At 45.3% G+C, this 23,708-nt stretch overlaps 2 protein-coding genes and 1 pseudogene across 3 annotated transcripts in view; 1 reads left to right on the top strand and 2 right to left on the bottom strand.

The window, feature by feature from the left end:
• The window catches only part of SEPTIN4 (septin 4), a gene marked incomplete at both ends in the record, with an annotated part of 29,343 nt that extends 17,051 nt beyond the window's left edge, over nt 1–12,292 (bottom strand). The window contains 6 exon segments of the mRNA XM_080714031.1: nt 4,236–4,358; nt 5,034–5,110; nt 7,598–7,786; nt 9,995–10,034; nt 10,037–10,102; nt 10,720–12,292. Of these exon segments, the coding sequence (XP_080570157.1) occupies nt 4,236–4,358; nt 5,034–5,110; nt 7,598–7,786; nt 9,995–10,034; nt 10,037–10,102; nt 10,720–12,292 (2,068 nt within the window).
• Nucleotides 12,293–16,805: 4,513 nt separating this feature from the next.
• Nucleotides 16,806–17,335, top strand: LOC308275852 (modulator of smoothened protein-like; annotated as a pseudogene). The gene has a single exon. The product of its transcript is annotated as a modulator of smoothened protein-like (transcript).
• Nucleotides 17,336–18,741: 1,406 nt separating this feature from the next.
• TEX14 (testis expressed 14, intercellular bridge forming factor) overlaps nt 18,742–23,708 on the bottom strand; it is a gene marked incomplete at both ends in the record, with an annotated part of 133,108 nt that continues 128,141 nt past the window's right edge. The window contains 3 exons of the mRNA XM_080714030.1: nt 18,742–18,778; nt 20,632–20,683; nt 21,957–22,066. Coding sequence (XP_080570156.1) covers nt 18,742–18,778; nt 20,632–20,683; nt 21,957–22,066 — 199 coding nt within the window. The remainder of the gene's footprint in view (nt 18,779–20,631; nt 20,684–21,956; nt 22,067–23,708) is intronic.

Here is a 23,708-nt window from a genome sequence, read left to right as displayed (position 1 = left end):
GGATCTCTTAAGCCAGAGCGGCTGGCTTCGAACCTGTGCGATCCTCCTGTCTCTGCTTCCCAAGTGTGGGGATTACAGGCGTGTGCCACCACGCTCGACCTTTTTTTATTTTTTGAAACAGGGTCTCATAGAGTTGCAAAGGGCCTCAGCTAAGTAGCTGATTATAAGCATGCACCACCATGCCTGGCTCTGAGGCTGAACTCTCCCAGCTACAGTCACTGTGCTGGCCGTAGGGTCTCATACCTGGTCAGAAGTCCTTGCCTAAGTTACTGATGCCTAAGTGTTCTCTCCACCTCCAACGGCACATGGCCTGGCTAACTTTGCCTGGAAGCACTCAGCGCTCGGAGCTCCCGCATCCTACCAGGTGCTGATGTCCTTGTCCAGAGTACAATCTCCCAGGCATGCAAGGGTGGGAACCAGTGCCTGGTGAGTAGATGCTTAGCTCAGCACAGAAGATCACTCCTCTGGGCAACTTGAATCAGCAACCACAGCTCCAGCCTGTTGTTGTGACTCCTTTATTAGGTCAGGCTAACAGGGTCTGTATGGAAAACTCCTGGTCCTCTCCACTGGGTCTTTCCTGCCCACCTGTGGAGAAGATCCTGTGGCATAGGAGCTAAGCAAGAAGACTGTACTTCTGCTCTTAGGGTAAACCAGGGCCTAGATCCAAAGCTAAGAATAAAGAATGATTACCACAGGAAATCAGGATTCCAGATCTGTATGACTAGCAAAGGCCACTTCTGCCTCTCAGCAGCAGTAGCTGTGCAAGTACTAATTGTACCTCTCTTCCTCCAGAGATGGATGAGTCACTGATGGACATGGTCAGAGAGCCCTGATAGGGCAACAAGGCCATTACGGGCTTGTGTCTGTCAAGAAAACCTCAGCCAGTCTGTCCAGCAGTCTTGCAGAAGCAAGAAACCAAAAACCTTAAGCCCTCTCCTCCCCCAACTGCCGCCTCATGTCCCATATTCTCCGGGCAGGCATGAGATGTGGGTTGCAGTGTTAGGGAGCATCATGCTTCCTGACTGCAGTTAGGGGCAGTTCCGGAGCTGGCAAGATACTAGAAGCCAGCCACACTGCTAGGACAGGTCCTTCCAACACCCTCTAAGAGCAGGGAAGAGTCACAGGTTGGAAGGGACTTGCAAACCTCCTAATGCGACTACCCACTGGATGTCTGACTCCCTTCACCAAACTCCCTGGCCTTGCAGCCTCTATTTGAATACCTGCCATGGCCAAAAATTCACCGACTTTGCAATTGCCCTTCAATCTTTGGGTAGCTGAATTACCAGGGTTTTCATCATACCGAACCAAAATCTGTCTCCATTTTGTTTTGTTTTGTTTTTTGTCTTAGTACTGGGGATTGAACCCAGGAGCATTCTACCTCTGAGCTACACCTCCAGTCCTAATTTTTTTAATTTAATTTGAAGCAGGGTCTCACTAAGTTGCAGTGGACCTCATTAAATAGCTGAGGCTGGTCATAAGCCTGCGACCCTCCTGTCTCAGCCTCCCAAGTACTAGGATTACAAGTGTATGCCACCATGCCCAGCTTCCCCTGTCTTTTACACTCTGAGTGTTTCCATGCTAGAAGCTCTGATGACTTATTTCATTGGACATTGCTTTGTCCTTGGATGTCCACACCCTCTGAAGTGACCCATCTATATACTTGTCTCTCCCAAATTAATCACAAGCCCCTTAAGGGCAAGAGTGGGTCTTCTATTTTATCCTCTGTTCATTTTAGGGAACATGTGAACATGTGATGTGATGTCTGGCTGGTCGATATGGACTATTTAAAAGGATGCATTGATGAGTTTTTGACACTGGCTTTACAGCACAGACAAGCCTTGAGGCTCCGGGCTTCACTGACCCATCATTTGCCCTTAATTCTGGCTGATTACAAGTTCACACCAACCTCCTAGCCTCATAGTTCACATAAAAAAAAAAAAAAAACTTACTCCCACTAAAACCTTTCACTCCTGTTTTGGGGAGGGGTATTGGGGAATTGAATCTAGGAACACTCTATCCATGAGCTGTTTATTTTGAAATAGAGTCTTGCTAAGTTGCTGAGGATGGCCTCAAACTTAGGATTCTTCTGCTTTAGCCTTCCAAGTACTAGGATTATAGACAGGTAGCTCCATGCCAAGCCATAATTTGTGCGTGCGCGCGCATGTGTATGTGTGTGTGTGTGTGTGTGTGTGTGTGTGTGTGTGTGTGTGTGAGAGAGAGAGAGAGAGAGAGAGACTGGAGATTGAACCCAAGGGCATTCTACCTGCGAGCTATACCCCAAGCCCTATTTTATTTTTATTTTGAAACAGGGTCTCACCAGGTTGATGCGAGTCTCACTACTTGCTGAGGATGGCCACAAACCTGCAATCCTCCTGTTTCAGCCTCCCGAGTACTGGGATTACAAGTGTGAGTCACCATGCCTGGCTGCACAGCCATATTTCTTGATATTGCTAAAATATTAAGATTGTTGGGTATGGTGGTACATGCTTGTAATCTCAGTACTTGGAAGGCTGAGACAGGAGGATCACGGGTTCGAAGTCAGCCTCAGCATCTTAGTGAGGCTCTCAGCAACTTAGCAAGACCCTGTTTCCAAATAAAATAGAAGTCGGGTGTGGTGGCACATGCTTGTAATCCCAGCATTTGGGAGGCTGAGACTGGAGGATCATGGTTCTCGGACAGCCTCAGCTACTTAGTGAGGCCCTCTGCAACTTAGTGAGACTCTGTTTCAAAATAAAGAATAAAAAACTGGGCAGGGGGTGTAGCTTGGAGGTCAAGTACCCCTTGGTTCCATCCAGACCCGCAATAAATAAATAAATTAATTAAAATAGAGCTGGGCATGGTGGTACATACTTGTAATCTCAGTATTTGGGAGGATGGCAGGTTTACAGCCAACCTCAGCTACTTAGTGAGGTCTTCTGCAACTTAGTGAGACCTTATTTCAAAATAAAGAATAAAAAATAGGGCTCAGAGTGTAACTTGAAGGTAGAATGACACTGAGTTCCATTCTCAGTACCACAAAAAAATAAAAATATAAATAAATAATCCAGGTGTGGTGAAGCACTCTTTCAATCCCAGCACTTGGTAGGCTGAGACAGGAGGATCACACAGGTTCAAAACTAGCCTCAGCTACTTAGTGGGGATCTCAGCAACTTAGTGAGACCCTGTTTCCAAATAAAGTATAAAATAGGTCTGGGAGTATAGCCTGGAGGTAAAAAGTCCCTGGGTTCCACCCCCAGTACCACCAAAAAAAAAAATAAAATAAAATAAATAAATAAATAAATAAATAAATAAATAAATAGGCCAGGCATGGTGGTATACGCTTATAATCCCAGTACTTGGGAGGCTGAGACAGGAGGATCCTGGTTTGCAGATAGCCTTAGCTACGTAGTGAGGCCCTTTGCAACTCAGCAAGACCCTGTTTCAAAAAATAAAGATTAGCCAGGCATGGTGGCACACGCTTGCAATCCTAGCATTTGGGAGGCTGAGACTGGAGGATCGTGGTTTGCGGACAGCCTCAGCTACTTAGTGAGGTCCTCTGCAACTCAGTGAGACCCTGTTTTAAAATAAAGAATAAAAAGCCGGGCGTGGTGGCGCACAGCTTGTAATCCCCGCTCTTGGGAGGCGGAGACAGGAGGATCGCGCAGGTTCGAAGCCAGCCGCACTGGCGTAAGAGACCCTGTTTCAAAAATATAAAATAGGTCTGGGAGTGTAGCCCGGAGGAAGAAGGGCTTCCAGGAACCCCAGTACCACCAAAAAAAAAAAAAAAAGAATAAAAAAATAGGCAGGGGGTATAGCTCTGAAGTTGAATGCCCCTGGACTCCATCCCAGACCCGCAAAAATAAATAAATAAAGATTAAAAACATAGGGCTGGGGGTTTAGCTTTGTAGGTAGAATGTTCCTGGGTTCCATCATCAGTACTGCAAAAAGAAAAAAAGAAAAAAAAAAAGCCTTCCTTCCTAAGGATTAAGAATATGCATGTGTAATGGGTGTAGGCAGATTGGAGGACAGAGTAATGCCTTAAACAAAAGTGACCTTGGAGTGACCATGCTGTTGCCACCTGTGGAGTCAGCTTTTCCAGCTAGACACCACTCCATCTCTAGAAAGAAGGTCTTGGTCTTGAACCTACTGACCCAAATTCCCAAAAAACAGCTACTATGGAGACCCCGTGGAGGTAGGTGATTTTGCCTGTGGTAGGTGTGCCACGGAAGAGACTTTGGCTGGCCCATTCCTCCTACTCGTGGGCTCAGAGCCTGGGTTTCTCTCAGGAACTGCCTCACATTCTGTTCCCTCCTCCAGGTCTTCACTCGGCCCCCAAGGTGCAGCTGTCTCGTTGCTCAGAGCAGCTGAGCCCAAGGCAGCTGAGCACAGGAGGGACATGGCCATTTCTGCCACTCAGGAAAACCTTCTTCTGGCTGAGCAGCTGTCAGGGTGGCTTTTGGGTTATAAATTTTCTTCCTCACCCAACTATGTACTCTGCTCTCTGGAGCTACCCTCCCTAATCTCCCCAGGCTTATTATTCTTGCTTGAAAAACCCATCATTTCAGCTGGGCATGGTGGCGCACAATTGTAATCCCAGCATTTGGGAGGCTGAGACAGGAGGATCATGGTTCATGGGCAGCCTCAGCTACTCAGTGTGGCCCTTTGCAACTCAGTGAGACCCTGTTTCAAAATAAAGAATAAAAAATATGGCTGGGGGTGTAGCTTAGAGGTAGAATGCCCCTGGGTTCAATCCCTTGTGCCACAAAACAAAAACAAAAACAAAACCCACCATTTCAAACACCACCAAAGCACTTGGACAGGAATATCTTTTTTTTTTTTTTTTTTGGTGGTACTGGGGTTCTTGGAAGCCCTTCTTCCTCCGGGCTACACTCCCAGACCTATTTTTACATTTTTATTTGGAAACAGGGTCTCCTAAGCCAGCGCGCGCGGCTGGCTTCGAACCTGCGCGATCCTCCTGTCTCTGCCTCCCAAGCGCGGGGATTACAAGCGTGCGCCACCACGCCCGGCGGACAGGAATATCTTGTTGGATATACATGAACCAGCCAGCTTCTGAAAATTCACCAGGAAGCCCAGCATGGATGTGGCAAGTTCTTCTCTATGTGAGATAATTCTGGGCAGAACAAAAAAATAAGGGATCTGGCCCCACTCTGCCATCAAGTCTGAAAGGAAGGCACCCCATTTTTCCTGCCTCCATCTCATAGGCAGAAGGAGTAACCAGTGGAGCCAGGAAATCATCCCTCACTCTGTGTTTCTAGGTATTCCTGCTAAGGCAGACCACATGCCTGCTTGTCCTGGGTGACTACTGTTCTGGTTTGCCCAAGACTGAAAGGAGTTCTCAGAACATGAGACTTTCAGTGTTAAACTCCTATGTTTTTGTCAACCTAGCCTGACTTCAAATTGGCAAGTCATGGCCAGAGGTCACCAGCCTTTATCCTGCTCTGGAATTGGTTACCATGTCAGCTGGCAGGATGAGATGCCTGCTTCTTACAAAGCTGCATGAAAAGCCTCCAGAGGTGCCTGTCCCTTCTGCAGCCCCTCTGCCCTAATCTCTCAACAATTCCCTTTCCTTTTATCTATGAATCTCTTTCCAAAGCAAAGGGATGGGAGAAATGAGAAGGCCGGTTCCAGGGTTTCTTTCAGGGAGCCCACATCCTGGGATTGTTACCATCCCCATGAATGCAGTGACGCCTTGGGTTCCTCAGAGGCTTTGGGGTTTCCTCTGTTTACAAAGTGCCCCCGAGCAGAATTTCCCAGTAGTTCAGAAGCTAACAGGAGGATGACAGTCCTGTCCCTCAGGAGTCAGATGACATGTCACCTCAAAGACATTGAAGTCGGCCTCAGGTATCACTGAGATGTTCTCTGCTTCCTGACCTATTTTCCAGAGTTGGTTTCTTACATAACCAATGGCCTGACTTCTCGAGATACCATCCCAATAGCCTGAGAAGTCACATCCAAGGATGAGTAGGTCAGGTGCTTCAGAGACACAAGATCTTAAGGCTGGGGCAGCCCTGTCCATCAGAGGCATTGTGGCCCCTCCTGTTAAGAGTTATTTTATTTACAGGAATTCTCCAGGGCTGTGTAAGAAGGGAGTCTCCCACTGACCCAACAGAGCACTCTTAGGACTCCTATGGCACTTCTACCAGTTCTGACACCAAAAATATACCCCATCAGTCCAACACAGCCTCCCCTGGGGAGCCTCTGATGCCAAAGATGAGAAGAATCTGTCCACCCTTCTCTTAGACAAAAGGACCTTGAGAGGGTGTTTCAGAGGAGAGTAACAGAGAGACATGGGCGGAATCAGGCACCATCCCCAGCTGTGGATCAAAGGGGACTGTGGATCTCAACAACAAACATGCTGCCTTCCACGAGCCAGGCACTAGGACTGGGCCACCAGAGAATTCCTGCTGGGAATGGAATCTGGAACAGACACTCTGGTCAACAATTCCCAGATCAGAGGACCCAGAGGCCTTGGACACCATCACCACAGAGTCTGTGCTTGGGACTGCCAGAGGACCGTGCAACATGGGAGTCAGGCTGGGGAGAGCCTAGCTCTCTCATGTCTTTCAGGGAGACTACCTGGCCCATCTTCACATCACTCTCCCTTCAGAAGCCAGAGAAGACCAGCAGACCAGCTGCCTGAGAACCTTCCCAGCTTCTAGAGAACAGCTCTGCTACTGAACAGGGTTAGAGAACTGTAATTATCCAGACAGGATAAGAGCTATTTTGGGAAGGAGCTGTCCTACTGCCAAGGCATTTGACTTCCTAAACTAAAACAAGATGCACAGAAAAATGGGGTGAGGGTGGGGGAGGATAGGGAGGAGCCCACTCAGTCAAAAACATCAAATCTTAGAAGAGAAACCATACCCCTTCTGAAAAGTATAGAATTGTATTAAGGGGATGAACAAGAGGCCATTTGTTAAAACATCTTCCTTGGCTTTGGGAAGGAGTTTGTAACTAGATCCCCTACCCACCTCCTGCTTATTCCCTCTCTCCTTAGACCCTTTGAGAGTGCTTATTCAGTCTGTTCTGTTTATTTTGACATCTGAGCATAGACTACTGCATATTGTTATTTAAATGTTTCCTGTCCATATCTTATCTTCCCATCCAGATGTCTGTTTCTTTCCTTTTTTTTTTTTCTTTGTGAAACCAGGTACATTATACCTCTGAGCTACCCCCCTCAAGCCCTACATGTTATTTTTTATTTTGAAACAGGGTCTCACTAAATTGTCTTGGGTCTCACTATGTAGCTGAGGCTGGCCACGAACCTGCAATCCTCCTGTCTTAGCCTCCCAAGTACTGAGATTACCAGAGTGTGCCACCATGCCCAGCTCAGACAGTCAGTTTCTTAAGGAGGCCAAAGAATGTGTGTGTTTTGTGGTGTCCCCCAGTATAGTACCTAGCAGAGTACTAACATCATCTGGATAAAAAATGCCTATGGAAGGAAGAAAGGAAAGAAGGAAGGAAGGAAGGAAGGAAGGGGGAGGGAGGGAGGGAGGGAGGGAAGAATGAAAAAAGGAAGGGAGGAAAAGAGGGAGAGAGGAAGGAAAGAGGGATTTATTGTTCTGTGTGGAGGCAATCTCTAAAAGTGGCCACCTACAGTCTGAGCTCAGGGCCTGGGGATGGTAAGAGCTCAGCAGAGGGGGTGGCAGCTGCATTCCTGGACACCTCCCCTCCAGCTGTTCTGTTAGCTAAGCTTGGGCTGTCCCTACTCATTTGTTTTCCATCTGTAGTCAACTGTTCATCCTGGACCTGCCAGCACATGGCTGGGATGCACTGGACACCACTGCTTGAATTTGAGTAAAAGAGGAGCATGGCAAGAGAAAGAATAGAAGCAGGAAGAGTTTTTATTTTTTCCTCTCTCTCTTTTTTTTGTGGGTCTGGGGATGGAACCCAGGGGCATTTGACCTCCAAACCATACCCCCTGCCCTATTTTTATTCTTTATTTTGAAACTGGGTCTCACTAAGTTGCAGAGGGCCTCACTAAGTAGCTGAGGCTGTCCGTGAACTGCGATCCTCTGGTCTCAGCCTCCCGAATGCTGGGATTACAAGTGTACACCAGCATGCCCATCTAGGAAGAGCTTTGATCATCTTAGCAAACGTGGGCCAAGAAGAGCCAAAGTACTTATGCGAACAAACGTACACTGTAAAATCAGGACACTGACAAATATAGGACACAGAGGTGCCAAGAACAAAGTCCACCTTTGCCTTTCCAATTGGAGGACCCAAATAGTATGCAACCCAGAAACGTGACCCCTTTCTAGAGTGCCCTAGGCAGGACAGGGGAGAGCCAGGTAGGGGCTAATTCAACTCATGGTTGCCCAGTCTTCCCACAGAGCACTTGGCAAGATTCACCATCTGTCCAGAGAGCTCTATTCCTTCTCTCCAGGGCTGTAAATAGCTCATGCAATGCTTCTGTGTCTACCTCCTTCTGGGCAGATGCAATGCCACAGGTGTAGAGCATGGCAAGCAGAATGCAGGCACACTCAAGCAATGAAAAACCTGCCCAACCACAGGGAGCAACTCTGACTCCCTGCACACCCTTCCACCAGAGGACAAGAATGGGACTGGAATAAGGGGTGGGGCCCCAGGAGTCAAAATAACCTCCCAGGGGCATTCTTACCTCCTCATCTGCCATAACAGAGAAGTAGAAGTCAGGCATTCCCAGGGAGCAGCAAATGGAATCAGAGAGTACAAACAGGAGGGGAAAAGAGAATTTTACTAAAGATGGCCAGTGGAAGTGCTTTTCAGTAATAGCTTGGTTAGCCCTCACAATAACCTAACAGTAAACCATTATTCACATATAACAGATAGGGAAACTGAGGCTTGAAGAGGTGAACTAACTTACCGAAGGTCATAAATTATCAGGAAATAGTGGACCCAGTGCTCAAACCCAGTAAGAAGATTGCAGAATCCACACTTTATTTCACTCCCACTTACAGAACTTCGCTCCTGCTTGGGGGTGGGGGGCATGGCTGCCCCTCTCTGCTCTTTGTTATGCATTATTCAGAGGCTCCCCTTGGTTGGGAATGAATTGCATTCCCAGGGCTCCCTCCTCTCCATGAACTTCTTCATCTAGAGCCTAGGCCTCAGTCAGGTTCAGAGGACTGGAGCTTATCTTGGCCCCAATGCTCACAACACAAACTCCCTGCTGCCAAGTCCTCACCCTCCCCTGACACCAGGAGTGCAGCGGAGTCAAAGGTCCCTAGGACACTTCTCTTAAGGTTCTAGAGCTGCATGCAAGACTCACTGATGGTCTCAAGGGAGAAGCCCAGGCATCCATGGAGACCCTGCCTGGGCAGCAACCATTAACTGCACCCCAAGGTCATAGGGTGGAGGAGGGTCCTGAGGAACTAGCAAGAAAAAGAGAAAAGCCCCCAGTCTGAATCAGTGTGGAGTCAGCTCTAAGCAAGACCATGAAGCAGGTAGTTTGCTTTTGTGTGTGTGTGTGTGGTACTGGGGGTAGATCCCAGAAGCTTTCCACCTCCCGGCTATACTCCCAGACCCTTTTTTTTTTTTTTTTTTTTTTGGTGGTACTGGGGTTCCTGGAAGCCCTTCTACCTCCGGGCTACACTCTGCCCGGCTACTCCCAGACCTTTTTTATATTTTATTTGGAAACAGGGTCTCACTAAGTTGCTGAAAGCCTCACTAAGTAGCTGAGGCTGGCTTCGAACCTGTGCGATCCTCCTGTCTCAGCCTCCCAAGCGCTGGGATTACAAGCGTGTGCCACCACACCTGGCTGCTTTTTTTTTTTTTTTAAGGACACAATAGATAAAACCAGCTAAGATGAAAGGCCACGAGGCTTAAATTATTCTCCATTTCAGAAGTGACTTCTCATTAAGAGGAGACTCTTCAAAACGTTTCAGTCATCCAAAGGGATGACTCTAATGGTAGATCTTAGGAAAGAAGCTCCTATCTGTTCCTTCAGGTCAAAATTCTAGCCTGTACTCTCCTCAATAGTACTGTACTAGCTCTCTAATAGAGATGTGGAGCCCACCCCTTCACTCTCTTCCCATGCCTCAAGCCCCCACAATGGACCAGGGCAGGGAAAAGCACAGACCTTTTAGCCACCAGATGATTCGATTCTGCATTTCCTCAGAGACATCTGAAAGTAACACACATTGCTGCTGTTTTCTGTCTGTGATGACAGCCCTCCCCCCACTGCTTACATCCACATTTCTAGCTCAGTTGTCTCTGCTAAAAGGTGTGCTTAGCCCTTGAGCCTCTCCTAGAATATCCTCTCACAAAGGACCAAATACCACATCCCCCCTTCTCTTTCTCCTGAAATCCCAAGGCCCAGCTCAGCCATGTCCCCTCTACTCCCCTATGATGCCAGAATATTTCCTGGAGGCTCTTATTCTCTTTAACAGACCTTACTAGCCCTCACCCCAGCTCAGAGATTAATCTTCACTCTCAGGAATCAGCTGCCAATCCTGCAAACCACTCTCTACTACCTTCCATTGAAAGAAAGTTAAGCAGCATTGCCTGGAAGAGTCAATGCCTGATGCTGGGCCCAAGCACCATCATTGATGTCATTAATTTGGAGCTCAGAAAAGCTGGCAGGAAAATCATGGAGTACTGGGCTCAAGGACGAGACTAACTTTGATACTGGCAGGAAAGCAGCCCTGAGGCCCAGAATGAGGAGGGGGGCCTTTCCTGCCTACCCAATGTCCCATCTCACTAAATCGGGGCTGCACCTGGGCAGTCTGCTTCTTCACATACCCAGGAAGAAAGCATTAAACCTTTGCATGGGTTGTCTGATGGTGTGCTTGGGGGCCTGTCGTACTTCCCTCAATGGTACCCGGCCTGGAGACTCCTTTGGTGACGGTGGTGGTGGACTTGCCTTCTCTCTCTGGAACATCAGGTCCTCACAGAAAGGGCTTGAGTCCATTTCAAAAAAGGACACTAAAGGTTCTAGGGGAGGAGGGGACTTGGGCTCAAAATCAGGTGTTGTCGGCCGGCTTTGGGGCATTTCAACTTCAGGATTCAGTAAGGCCCACCATGAGGAATCAGGCCCATACCTAGGTAAGGACCGAGGGGGTAAGGGCCGAGGGGTCAGTTCCACTTCTGCATGGATGGAGGGCTTTCGGGAGGGTTCTGGATACCTGAGTGCAGGTCCTGGGGACACGTAGATAGTTTCTGGGGGTCTTTGGATTTGCTGCTTATAGATGGCTTCTGGAGTGGCAAACAGGGGAGATTTGTGGCGGCCCTCAGATACTGCTCGAGCTGTCATGCGTTGAGTTGATTGTACTGACTGTCCCTCTCGGGAGATGGTGACCCTGCGGCTGGCTTCGCTTTCTCGGATTGGGGACCTCATTTCAGACTCCACCTCTGATGATATTAAGACCTTTGAGATGGGCTTGGTCTCAGTGTAGACAGGATTCTTGTAGGGAAGAGACTCAGGATCTGAACGTGCAGGAGCTTGTTGTCCATCAACTACATCTTTAAGGACAGAGAGTTTGAGGGATGATGCCAGTTTCATATTCCTGTGCAAGGCCTTGGAGTCTGAAGGAACCGAGCCCTGAGGCCCCATTTCTGGCTCTTGGCCAAGGAGCCTTCTGTGGACGGTCCGGTGGTCTGCAGTGACACGGCTGCTGGCACGCTCTGGGCTCCTTGGATTCCTGACCTCTTTAGAAATCAGAATCCGTCGGGTGGGCTCAGTTTGTATTGCTTCATCCTTTGGGTGCGATGAAATCCTACGAGGAACTCTGACCCCTTGGGGGTTTTGGACCTTGGAGGGTGGGTCATCTTCTTGTAAGTTTTGTGATTCCAAGTTATCCTTTTGATCTATAAAACTCAAGCGACGGGGAGATTTTGTATCTGGAGGCAATGTGGGATAGTGGCTGGCCTCCCGCCCTGGCTTGTTCTCACTACCTTTTTGTGTTGCTTCCTCTCTGGGCGGACTATTCCGACGTGTGCCTGTGGTCTGGGAAGCTGGTGTCTGAAACTGCTGGTTCCTTCGATGAGGAGAGGCATAGCGGTGTCCCTCTGTTCTTTGTCGGGACTCAGTTCCCCGAAGGGTGGATGTAGGGAGGCCTGGCCCTGACGGTGGGGACACAGATCGAAGATAGTCTAACGGTGAGTGGGGAGTAGTGGAAGCTGCAGTTTCTGATCTTTGCTGGGGGTCCAGGGAGATGGCAGCACTTCGGTGGCTTGAGGCAATAATGTACCCATGTCCCCGATGAGGGGTGGAACTAGTAATTTCAGACCCTTTATGTGCTGAAACTGCTACCTTGGACCCAGTTTTATTGGTCTTGACTACCTGAAAGACTGTGCCCTTCTGGGTAGATGCCATATTTTATCAGCTGGCTTATCTTCAGGATCCTAGTGAAGCCTGACTATTTACCCTCATTTTTAAAAGCAGCTGTTCTTGGGCTCCCATAAAAGTGGCTGTTGTTCTTAGTGTCTTAAATAGTCCCCTTAGCTACCTCTCTCTGATGATGTCATAAAGGAAGAAGCTTCCTATTAAACATCCTGTCACACAGCCACAATTCTTCAGAGAAACCCAAGCAGTACCCAAAAGGAAAGTGAATTCTTTGGATTTGACATGACCTTTGGCCAAATTCTTAGCAAAATCAGAATTTTCTTGGATATAGAGAAGGCTCTAGACCTTTCCTCACTCTCCCGAGGTCCTAGAAATTTTTAGGAACTCATTCAGAAAAAAAATCAGCTAGCTGGGGGTGGTGGCACACACTTGCAATCCCAGTACTTGAGAGGATGAGACAGGTGGATCGCAGGTTAATGGCCAGCCTCAGCTATTTAGTGAGGCCCTCTGCAACTTAGTGAGACTTAGTTTCAAAATAAAATTATATATATATATAAAATAGGATGGGGGTGTTGCTTGGAGGTAGAATGCCTCTGAATTCATCCTCCAGCACCAAAAAAAAAAAAAAAAAGAAAAAGAAAAAGAAAAAAGAAAAAAGAAAGAAAAGAAAAAGAAAAAAAAAATCAGCCTGTACCAGGAGTGGTGGTACATGCTTATAATCTCAGTACTTGGGAGGCTGAGACAGTAGGATTGCAAGTTTGTGTCCAGCTCCTACTTATTGAGGCCCTTTGCAACTTCGTAAGACCCTGTTTCAAAAATAAAGAATAAAGAGGGCTAGGGGTATAGCTCAGAGGCAGAACGCCCCTGAGTTCAATCCCCAGTAACACCATTAAAAAAAAAAAAAAAAAACTCAGCCTGAAGATCCTATGAGGACAAGGCTACTCAAACCAATCATGCTGTAAGCCCCAATTTTGTTTGAAACCATACTACATAAAAGATAAAAGATAAAGCTCTAGCATGATCCAAGCTTCATGGGTGGTTTGGTTGACTCTTGAGTAAAAGTCTTGGTTATTCAAATCACAAATTCTAACATTTTGGTCCAGGAAAATAGTAAAAGGGATTTGGAATTAGTACTAATTTCAACCATAAACGACTAGTTGGCACCTTGGACAAGTTATGTGACTTGCCCAAGTCTTGGTCTTCATCTGGAAATGTTGCCTGGTTACATGGGCATCACACAATAAATGTTAGTGACCTTATGATCACTAACCAACCAGATGGACTTCAGTTCTTTCTTTTTTGGTACTGGGGATTGAACCCAGAGTCATTCTACTTCTGAGCTACACCATCAGCCCTATTTTATTTATTTTGAAACAGGGTCTCGCTAAGTTTCTGAGAGCTGTGCTAGGTTGCTCAGCCTCCCAAGTACTGAGATTACAGACATTCACCACCATGCTCGGCTTGATTCTATTTTGATTTGAAGAGTGACTTTCCATTTGGAAGACCAATTTAGATAAGAGTCTCTGGTGCCTTTGTCTCTGTTTTACACATTCTCCCCACCCCAACCCCACCTCTGAACCTAGTCTCCATCATATCCAACATCCTATTATTGCCTCTGAAGGGTTATGAAGGTAATAAATGATTAGTCTCATTGTTCTATATTCTATACTAATCATTCTTTTCTATTAAGGTTTTTCTCTCTTTTTTTTAAGGTGCTGCGGATGGAACCTAGGGACATTCTACCTTCGAGGTACACCCTCGGCCCTATTTTTTATTCTTTATTTTGAAACAGGGTCTCACCGAATTGCAAAGGGCCTCACTAAGTAGCTGAGGCTGTCCACGAACTGCGATCCTCCTGTCTCAGCCTCCCAAATGCTGGGATTGTAAGCGTACACCATCACACCCGGCTGAGAATACTTTTTAAAGAAAGAAAAATCTAAGTGTGTTAATGCTTATGAAAAGAAGCTAATAAAAAAGAAGGGTTGAGCTGGGCATGATGGCGCACACTTGTAATCCCAGTACTTGGGAGGCTGAGACAGGAGGATTGTAGGTTCAAGACCAGTCTCAGCAACTTAGCAAGGCTGCCTGCAGTTAGTGAGATGCTGTTTCAAAATAAAAAGTAATCCAGCTATACTAGTCCTGGGTATCTTTCCAAAAGGACTGAAATCAAAGAACTACAGTAATATATGCATATCTGTGTTCATAGCAGCACAATTCACCATAGCCAAATTATGGAAGCATACTAGGAGTCTCTCAATAGATGAATGGATTACAAAATTATGGGAAATACACACAACAGAATTCTACTCAGCAATAAAGATGAACAAAATAATGCCATTTGCAGTAAAATGGATGGGTCTGGAGAACATTAAGTGAGATTAGCCAGTCACAGAAAGTGAAGGGTCATGTTTTCTCTAATATGTGGAAACTAGAGCATAATTAAGATACCAAAGAGACTTCAGATAATGAAGGAGAAACCTCAGTGGAGCCAGGGAGGTTGTCTGGGGTTGGGTGGGGGGAGGTATAATCAGTGAAGGAATCACTTCCATCCACTCATGCACATACACGAGAATACCAATGTTGCTCTCAATACCCTGTAAGGGGAGAGGCGGTGGGGAGGCAGCTGGGGAAAAGCCCAAGTGTGTGCATATATGTCACTATCATTATGATTTGCATTATGTGAGACTATAATGCACCAATAAAAGTATTAAAATTAAGCCGGGCATGGTGGCACACACTTGTAATCCCAGCATTTAGGAGGCTGAGACAGGAGGATCACAGGTTTGAAGAAAGCCTCAGCTACTTAGTTAGGCCCTCTGCAACTTAGTGAGACCCTGTTTCAAAATAAAGAATAAAATAGGGCTGAGGGTGTAGCTCGGAGGTAGAATGTCCCAGGGTTCAAGCCCTTAGTACTACCAAAAAAAAGAATTAAAAATTAGCCAGGCATAGTGGTGCACACTTATAATCCCTGCACTTGGGAGGCAGAGACAGGAGGATTGCGCAGGTTCGAAGCCAGCCTTGCTGGCTTAAGAGACCCTATTTACAAATAAAATATATTTTTAAAAAAGGTCTGGGAGTATAGCCCGGAGGTAGAAGGGTTCCATCCCCAGTACCACCAAAATAAAGTATTAAAAATTTAAAAAATGAAATAGGGCGTGGAGATATAGCTGAGGTAAAATGTCCCTGGGTTCAATCCCCAGTAGCAGTAGGAGTAGAAGGAGGAGGAAGTGAAGAGCAGGAGAAAAAGAGAAGGAAGAGGCAGGAGGAACAAAGAAGGAAGAAAGAGGAGGAGGAAGAAAGGTTGAAGCTACTAAAAAGAAAGATGCTGCCTGGTATGGTGGCGCATGCTTGTAATCTTAGTACTTGGGATGCAGAGACAGGAGGATCACAGGTTTGAAGAGAGCCTCAGCTAATACTTAGTGAGGCCCTCTGCAACTTAGTAAGACACTGTTTCAAAATAAAGAATAAAAAATGAGGCTAAGAGCTGGGCATGGTGGCTCAGGCTTGTAATCCCAGCATTCGGGAAGCTGAGACTGGAGGATCATGGTTCCTTGACAGCCTCAGCTACTTAGTGAGGCCTCCGCAACTTAGTGAGACCCTGTTTCAGAATAAAGAATAAATTAAAAAAAAAACAGGGCAGGGGGTGTAGCTTGGAGGTCAAATGCCCCTGGGTTCCATCCCCAAACCCAAAAAAAAATAAAAAATAAAAAATCAGGCTAAGGGCATAGTTCAGAGGTAGAATGCCCCTGGGTTTAATCCCCAGCACCACCAAAAAATAGTAATAATTTTAAATAATAATAATCTTTTTTTTTTTTGGTGGTACTGGGGTTCCTGGAAGCCCTTCTACCTTTGGACTACACTCCCCGACCTATTTTATATTTTTGAAACAGGTTCTCTTATGCCAGCGCGGCTGGCTTCAAACCTGCGCGATCCTCCTGTCTCCGCCTCCCAAGCGCAGGGATTACAAGCGTGCGCCACCACGCCCGGCTAAATAATAATAATCTTAATAATAAATTTAATAATAATAATTTTAAACAATAATAATTAATAATAAAATAAAAATAATAAAAAGAGAGATGCTATCCTGAGAAGGAAAACCTTAAATGGACAGAAGATGAAATGGGCCTAGGAACACCTCCTTTAGTATAACAGGAAGGGAAGTGGAAAGAATAGGTCTTTCTCTAGTTCAGCATAGACTACTTTACCTACAAGTGTTTTTCTATTCTACAAAGATACATGTGGTCCAGTAGAAGTTTTAGTAGTGAGTTAACTCCTACCCAATGGCTTCTCTTGTCTCTATAAAGTCAGAGATGAAGTCGTCTGCTGAGTGTTGGTAGGAAGGTGGGATGGAGGTTTGAGATAGTTGATGGGAGTGGGAGAAGCACACTGGAGAAGAGCGGGGCTGCCATGGGCAGGAAAAGAATTAATGGATATAAAGTACCTGGTATATAATAATTGTTTTATAACCAATAAATAATATCTACCAACATTCTTGTTGTCAATATTCATCAATATTATAGTCACTAGCCAGACTTGCAGGGAGATGGATAAACTGATCATCATCTCAGGATGTCTCTTTCTGGCTGCCAATATCTTCACCATCCCCAGCATCCCCAACCCAGACTGGATCAACACTGGGGAGTCCGTAGGAGCGCTCACAGTGGGCTTTGTGCGACAGACAGTATCAAACAATATGAGACCAGACTGGAATGCACCCCTCCCTGGCTTCCCCCAGAGTGGCTCACCATGCTGGTTTTTTTTTTTTTTTTATCATCATGGGAATCATTTCATAGACTGACACATGTGGTTTGCTGGTAGCTTCCCATTGGTGAAGAGAAGCTACAAATTATGTTCAATGGATGGCATTCACTGGAATGATCCTTTTCTGTATTGTATGGCTGTCCTATTATTCCCAATAGGATTTTACATCAAAGAAGTCGGGGGTCACCTTATGTTACCCAACAACACTATTGTTGGGTCATCATATGTACTTTTTGTCTTATCCATCTTTTTTTTTTTTTTTTTACAATAGTAGGACTTCTATTTGCTGGCAAACTTTGTTTACCAGGCTGATGAATGTCTAAACTGCTTGACTCTCTTATGACTTTTTCTTTAATTTAATTTTTTTTATTTTAGAGGGTGGGAAGACAAAGACAAGGCATCTGAGCAGTCCTCTCATACGAAGATGCTTAGATGAAACCAATGCTGAAAAGGAAAAAATGCTTTGATTTGTTCTCACTATGCACTTTGGATTAAAAAAAAAAAAAGAACCAGGCGTGGTGGCGCACGCTTGTAATCCCAGCTCTTGGGAGGCTGAGACAGGAGGATCGCACAGGTTCGAAGCCAGCCTCGGCAAACCCTGTTTCCAAATAAAGTAAAAAAAATAAGTCTGAGAGTATAGCCTAGAGGTCGAAAGCCCCTGGGTTCCACCCTCAGTACCACACACACACAAAAAAAAGTAAAAAGTAAAATAAAAAAGAGCCTTTTCCATTACCTAATACAGACAATATTGACTGAATCTCCTGAGTATATTTAGAGTCAGTCTTCACTGTGATAGCAACCTAGTGAAGGAGAATGCTTTATACTGAAAAGCATGTGGCCCTTTGTGACTCTGTTTCGTTTTTAACATCAATTGATTTGAGGGGGAAAAAAAGTCTAAATATTTATGAGTCATGATGGACCAGAGGAACAAGAGAAGTTCCCGTGGGGCTGGCCTCACCTTCTAAGAAATTAGTATTTTCAACCTCCTTGAAATTCTATGAGCCTTTGGCACTGGAATGGATAACTATTGCATTACTTCACCAAGAAGTCAATAGATCAAAACCTGTTTGCTAAAACTTATGTAAAAATTCTGTAATTCCCTAATCTCTGTGTATAAAAAAATATTAAGAGACATGTGTTGTTTGGGGTGGGTGCGGAAAATCTTCCTTATATTTATATAGACATAAAAAGTTATATAAGAAATTGTTTCTTATATAAATAATTTCTCATAAATTGTTTCTTATATAAATAAAAAATACACATAAAATAATAAGAAATATTATATAAGAAATTTCTTATATAAATATTTATATAAGAAATTGAAGGCTTTTGGTAGCAGTTCCTTTCCTAACTCCCAAACACAGAATATATCTTACACAGCTGGAACCTAACTGTGAAAGTAAACATTTTATTATGTAACAGGAGTTGAATGGTTTCCAAAAAAATTTACATCAACAAAACCAAAAGCCATTCTGAAAACACAATGAGAAATTTTTACATTTGCAACACATTGCACTTCTTAGAAATCTGATTAAATATGCTGCATGCAGGCAGGGCCAAACCATTATGCCTACTGTAGCAGCTGAATGAAGCCAGAGTTATAGAACTGGAGCTGCTTCTGGATGGCAACACAGGCAGACAACACAGGCAGACGAGAGAAGAAAGGCGCTCACAACCAGGGCACTCAGACTTGGGCGGAGTCCATGGTCTAGTTCAAATCAGTCTGACAAGTCACTCTGATCCAGCACAATTATCCTGAATAAAAAAAGTGGGGGAGGGAATTTATTATTATTATTATTATTATTATTATTACTACTCCTACTACTACTACTACTACTACTACTACTACTACTACTACTAATTTTTGTGGTGCTGGGCATTGAATCCAGGACCTCTTACGTGCTAGGCAAGTGTTCTCCCACCAAGAGATATCCTAAGCCCTTTTTATTTTATCTTGAGACAAGGTATCACTAGATTGCCCAGGATAGCCTCAAACTTGAGATCCTTCTGGCTCAGCTTCTTGAGTAACTGGGACTACAGGCATGGGCCACCATGCCTGACCTGACCCATGTTTGTTTATTTGTTTGTTTGTTTATGTGTGTGTGTTGAACTGGAGATCAAACCCAGGGGCATTCTACCTCTGAGCTACACTCCCAGCCTATTTTATTTATTTATTTATTTATTTATTTATTTTTATTTATTTATTTTTTTTTGGTGGTACTGGGGTTCCTGGAAGCCCTTCTACCTCCGGGCTACACTCCCAGACCTATTTTTTATATATTTTTAAATTTGGAAACAGGGTCTCTTAAGCCAGTGTGCTGGTTTTGAACCTGCGTGATCTTCCTATCTCTGCCTCCCAAGTGTGGGGATTACAAGCGTGCGCCACCACACACGGCTATTCTTTATTTTGAAACAGGTTCTCACTAAGTTGTGGAGGGCCTCACACATTGCTGAGACTGGCTATGAACCTGTGATCCTTCTGTCTCAGCCTCCCAAGTACTGGGATTATAAGCATGTGCCAATACACCTGGCCTTCATGTATGTTTTTTGAAGACACAAACAAGAAAAAGAATACACATACATACATAAAAACAAAAAACAAACAAAAACTCTCAAAGACACAAACAGCAAGACACAGTGGCACATGGCTATAATTGCAGTACTTGGGAGGCTGGGACAGAAGGACCACAGGTTTGAAGCCAATCTCAGCAATTTGGTGAGACCCTGTTTGGATGTGGTAGCACATGCTTGTAATCCCAGTACTGAGGAGGCTGAGACAGGAGGATCACAGGTTTGTGGCCAGCCTCCACAACTTAGGCCTTCCACAGCTTAGTGAGACCTTGTTTCAAAATAAATAAAATAGGGCTAGGGTATAGCTTGGAGGTAGAATGCTTCATGGTGCCACCTCCAGTCTGTCTGTCTGTCTGTCTGTCTCTCTCAGACCATTCAATCCCCCATACCAAAATAAATAAGTAAATAAAAGCCGGGTATGGTGGCGCATGTTTATAATTCCAGTACTTGGGAGGCTGAAACAGAAGATCCGGGTTCATTGCCAGCCTCAGCTACTTAGTGAGGCCCTCCGCAACTTAGTGAGACCTTGTTTCAAAATAAAGAATAAAAAATTGGGCACAGGGTGTAGCTTGGAGGTAGATGTCCCTGGGTTTAATCCTCAGCCACACACACACACACACACACACACACACACACACACACACAAAGACAATAAACAACATCCTCTTTCTGGTCAACCAAATTTAAGGGACCTCTGGTCTTTCTAATCAAGGGAGATTATGATTGACAGTAGACGGTGGAAATACAAAATGACTACAAAGCAATTGATAGCAGCATCTTCTGTGCTCCCTTGACACAAAGACTGTTCTTGTGCTGCCTCTACCCATTATTTAATTCATGCTGGCATTAATTTCACCTTATATTTTTGTTAGCTAGAAACATGGAAATATAAATTGGGCAACCTGGTCTGAATTCTAGTCTTTTATGTATTTTTTCTAGTCATTAATGTATATTTAAACACTGGTAAATGTTTTAAGTCTGCTTATATTATCAATAAACAGTAAACTTTGACCTACAAACATATGATATCTCATTACCTGGATGGTTCAGACCAACCTAGTCGCTTCCAAAAACATGGTTTTAGTTCATCTTGATGAAATATGAGGGAGAAAAAAATCAATCTGATTATTTCTAGGTCAAAGAGTAATAAAATTCATATTAGTGTTCCTTCTAGTTTAGTATACACTGTCATACCTACAATAGTTGTCCTATAGAGGTAGAATCTTTCTGAAAACAGTTAATGGCTTCCCCTTCTAACAATCTACATCTCCCTGCCACACCAATCAACACTGATGACACTAATTCACAAAGTCCCTCTAGTACCTTCATGAAGTCCCTGTATTATATTCTCAGTGAATTCAATACTAGCTAAATGACCATATACTCTGGGCCCTGTGCCAGTTACGGTTCTGACGGAAATAAAATGTACCCATGGCTAGTATAGATAAAGATCACTTGATGAAGGGACTAGATACAAAGGTATAGTGCGGATTAAGGGAACAAACAAGGAATGGCATTCAGTGGCTACCAGCAGTGCAAAGTCTAAGTCTGAAGGGACTAAGGGGTGGGGATGGAAGGATGGTTACTGAACTCAGAGAGGACAGTTGGAACCGGGAAGGACAGGCTACTTCACAGACCTGTGCAGTGGAGGGACACCGCTTCTACCAGACACAAATTGCTGAAACAGGCAGGGAGGGGAAGTAATAACCTAACTTCTCTCCTGATCTCTGATCTCTCTGGGGCCTCCCATTGGCCAACAGGAAGCCAGTGAGATGCAGTCCCTATGGGTAGCATCCTGGGGCACAAAGCAGGGCAGAGAAATAAAGGAGTAAGAAGGGACTGAGGAGGGATAAAAAGGATACCAGATGACTTGAAAGAGTTAATGCCTCTAAATTCCTGAGTCGAAGGAACATAAATAGAATAGTATATCAGAAGCCTTAAGCTCTATCAAAATAGTTTTGAGATTAAAGTTAATTTATGACTTTCACATTACTTATAGAATGACACTTAAATTCCATAATACATGATTTCTTATTAGATTCTGCAGTATTTGTGTGAGCTAAATTTAAGTCTTTTGAAGATGTTAGACAATTAGAAGCAAAACATCTCTTCAGACAATATATGCAAGATGATGATGATTAGACTGGCCAGGCTTGTTTTAGAAATAGAATTGGATGTTATTACTGTTTTGTGATAAAGCTATGATTGGCAAGTAACAGAAATCCTGGTTTGAGCAAGGGAGAAGAAATCATCAAAGGTAGGAAGATTAACTGTAGCATCTGAGAAACATTTTCTAATAATTGTGATGCTCATCAAAGCCCAAAGACTGCAGACTACATTATAAACAGCCACTCATTCATACCTTCTTCAGAAGTCCCTAAAACATTCTCTGATTTCCTTCTCTCTGGCTTGATGCTTTCTTCCTTTTTTCTCTTCTTTTCACCAGCTTCTTGATCATTGGTTGTTTTCTCCCTTTAATGACAATTATTAAGGGAATTAAATCACATGTATGACAGCCAGGCAACAAGAACTACACTTGGAAAAAAACATAGAGTAGACATGTTCCCTAGGGGCCAGGCCTTGATTTAAATGCTATAATGTATGTTAACTCATTTATTTTTCCTAATGACTACATCTAGTACTTATCACTACCACCTCCATTATATGGAAACTGAGGCACAAAAAAGTTTCACACATGGTAAGTTCTAGAGCTGGAATATGACCGACACACTCTGCTTTCTATCACTAAACTGTATATCATAGCTAGCTTAAAGAGAAAAACAAAACAAAACAAAACAGGCACTGGGTGTGGTGATACATACCTGCAATCCCAGTACTTGGGAGGCTAAAACAGAAGGATTGAAAGTTTAAGGCCAGACTCAGCAACTTAGGCCCTGTTTCAAAATAAAAAATAAAAATGTATGGGGTAGCCTGGGCGGATGGGCAGGTGCTGGCGGGGCACCCTTAGGCGACCCCCTCCCCACCCGGAAGGACCCTGAGGTCTGGGCAGCCAGGCCCTGACCCTGGGCGCGTGGGTGGAGCACCCTTAGGTGACCCCCACCCCACACACCCGGAATGAAAAAAGGGGGAAAGAAAAAAGAAAAATATTCGAGAGGGGTTAAGATGGCCGAGGCAGCAGCTAGAATATTGGAGATGCAGACAAAACATATACATCTGAACTGGAACTTTTGGAAAAATTCTTCACGAAGGAGGACTGAGGCTTCTCTACATCTTTAAGAATCCTGGACATCACCTGTAAGGAGAGAGTCTAGCGGAGACCTAGGAGGAAGGCGGTGGCAGCAGCAGTGGCCAAGATGGCGGTGGAGACTTGTCTTTGGGAGAGGCAGACATCTGATCCAACCCACCCTGATCCTCTGAAGAAATTACCCCAAAGGTCGAATGCTACCATCGCGCATGCTTTGGAACACCGGACATTGTGCGTTATGGAAAGATTTGAAATGGTGGAGACAGTCATGCTGGCAGCGGCAAGTACTCAGGGGAGGCAGAGATCTGACGTAATACACCTGGAACTTTTGAAGAAATTACCTCAGAGGTAGAATACTACCACCACGTACTTCGGGAATGTGGGACAACCTGCTGGGTGAAGAGGGGGCTCGGATTGGAGCCTGCGTGAGGCAAGGCAGGTGATGGAGCCTCCAAGGCCAGGTTTGGAGCCTGCCAAGGGTTTAGGCCAGTGCCGGGGCCAGTGAGGCCGGGATCAGAGCCTGCCATGAGACAAGGATGGTGCTGTGACCTCCGAGGTTGGGACTGGAGCCAGCTGATGCGTTAGGCCAGTGCCGGGGCCAGCGAGGCCGGGATCGGAGCCTGCTGTGAGGCAAGGCTGGTGCCGGGGCCTCCGAGGCTGGGATTGGAGCCTGCCGAGGGGTTAGGCCAATGCCGGGGCTATTGAGGCCGGGATCGGAGCCTGCCTTGAGGTATGGCCGGTGCTGGGGCCTCCAAGGCTGGGATTGGAGCCTGCCAAGGGGTGAGGTTGGTGCCGGGGCCAACCAGGCTGGGTTTGGAGCCTGCCGTGAGGCAAGGCCGCTGCTGAGGCCTCCGAGGCAGGGATCGGCGCCAGCCGAGGGGTTAGGCCGGTGCCGGGGCCAGCAAGGTC

Source organism: Muscardinus avellanarius (assembly GCF_963383645.1).
Source record: "Muscardinus avellanarius genome assembly, chromosome: 16".
NCBI classification, from domain to species: domain Eukaryota; kingdom Metazoa; phylum Chordata; class Mammalia; order Rodentia; family Gliridae; genus Muscardinus; species Muscardinus avellanarius.
Note: the sequence above shows the minus strand (reverse complement) of the source record. Positions and strands in the feature narration are given on the sequence as shown.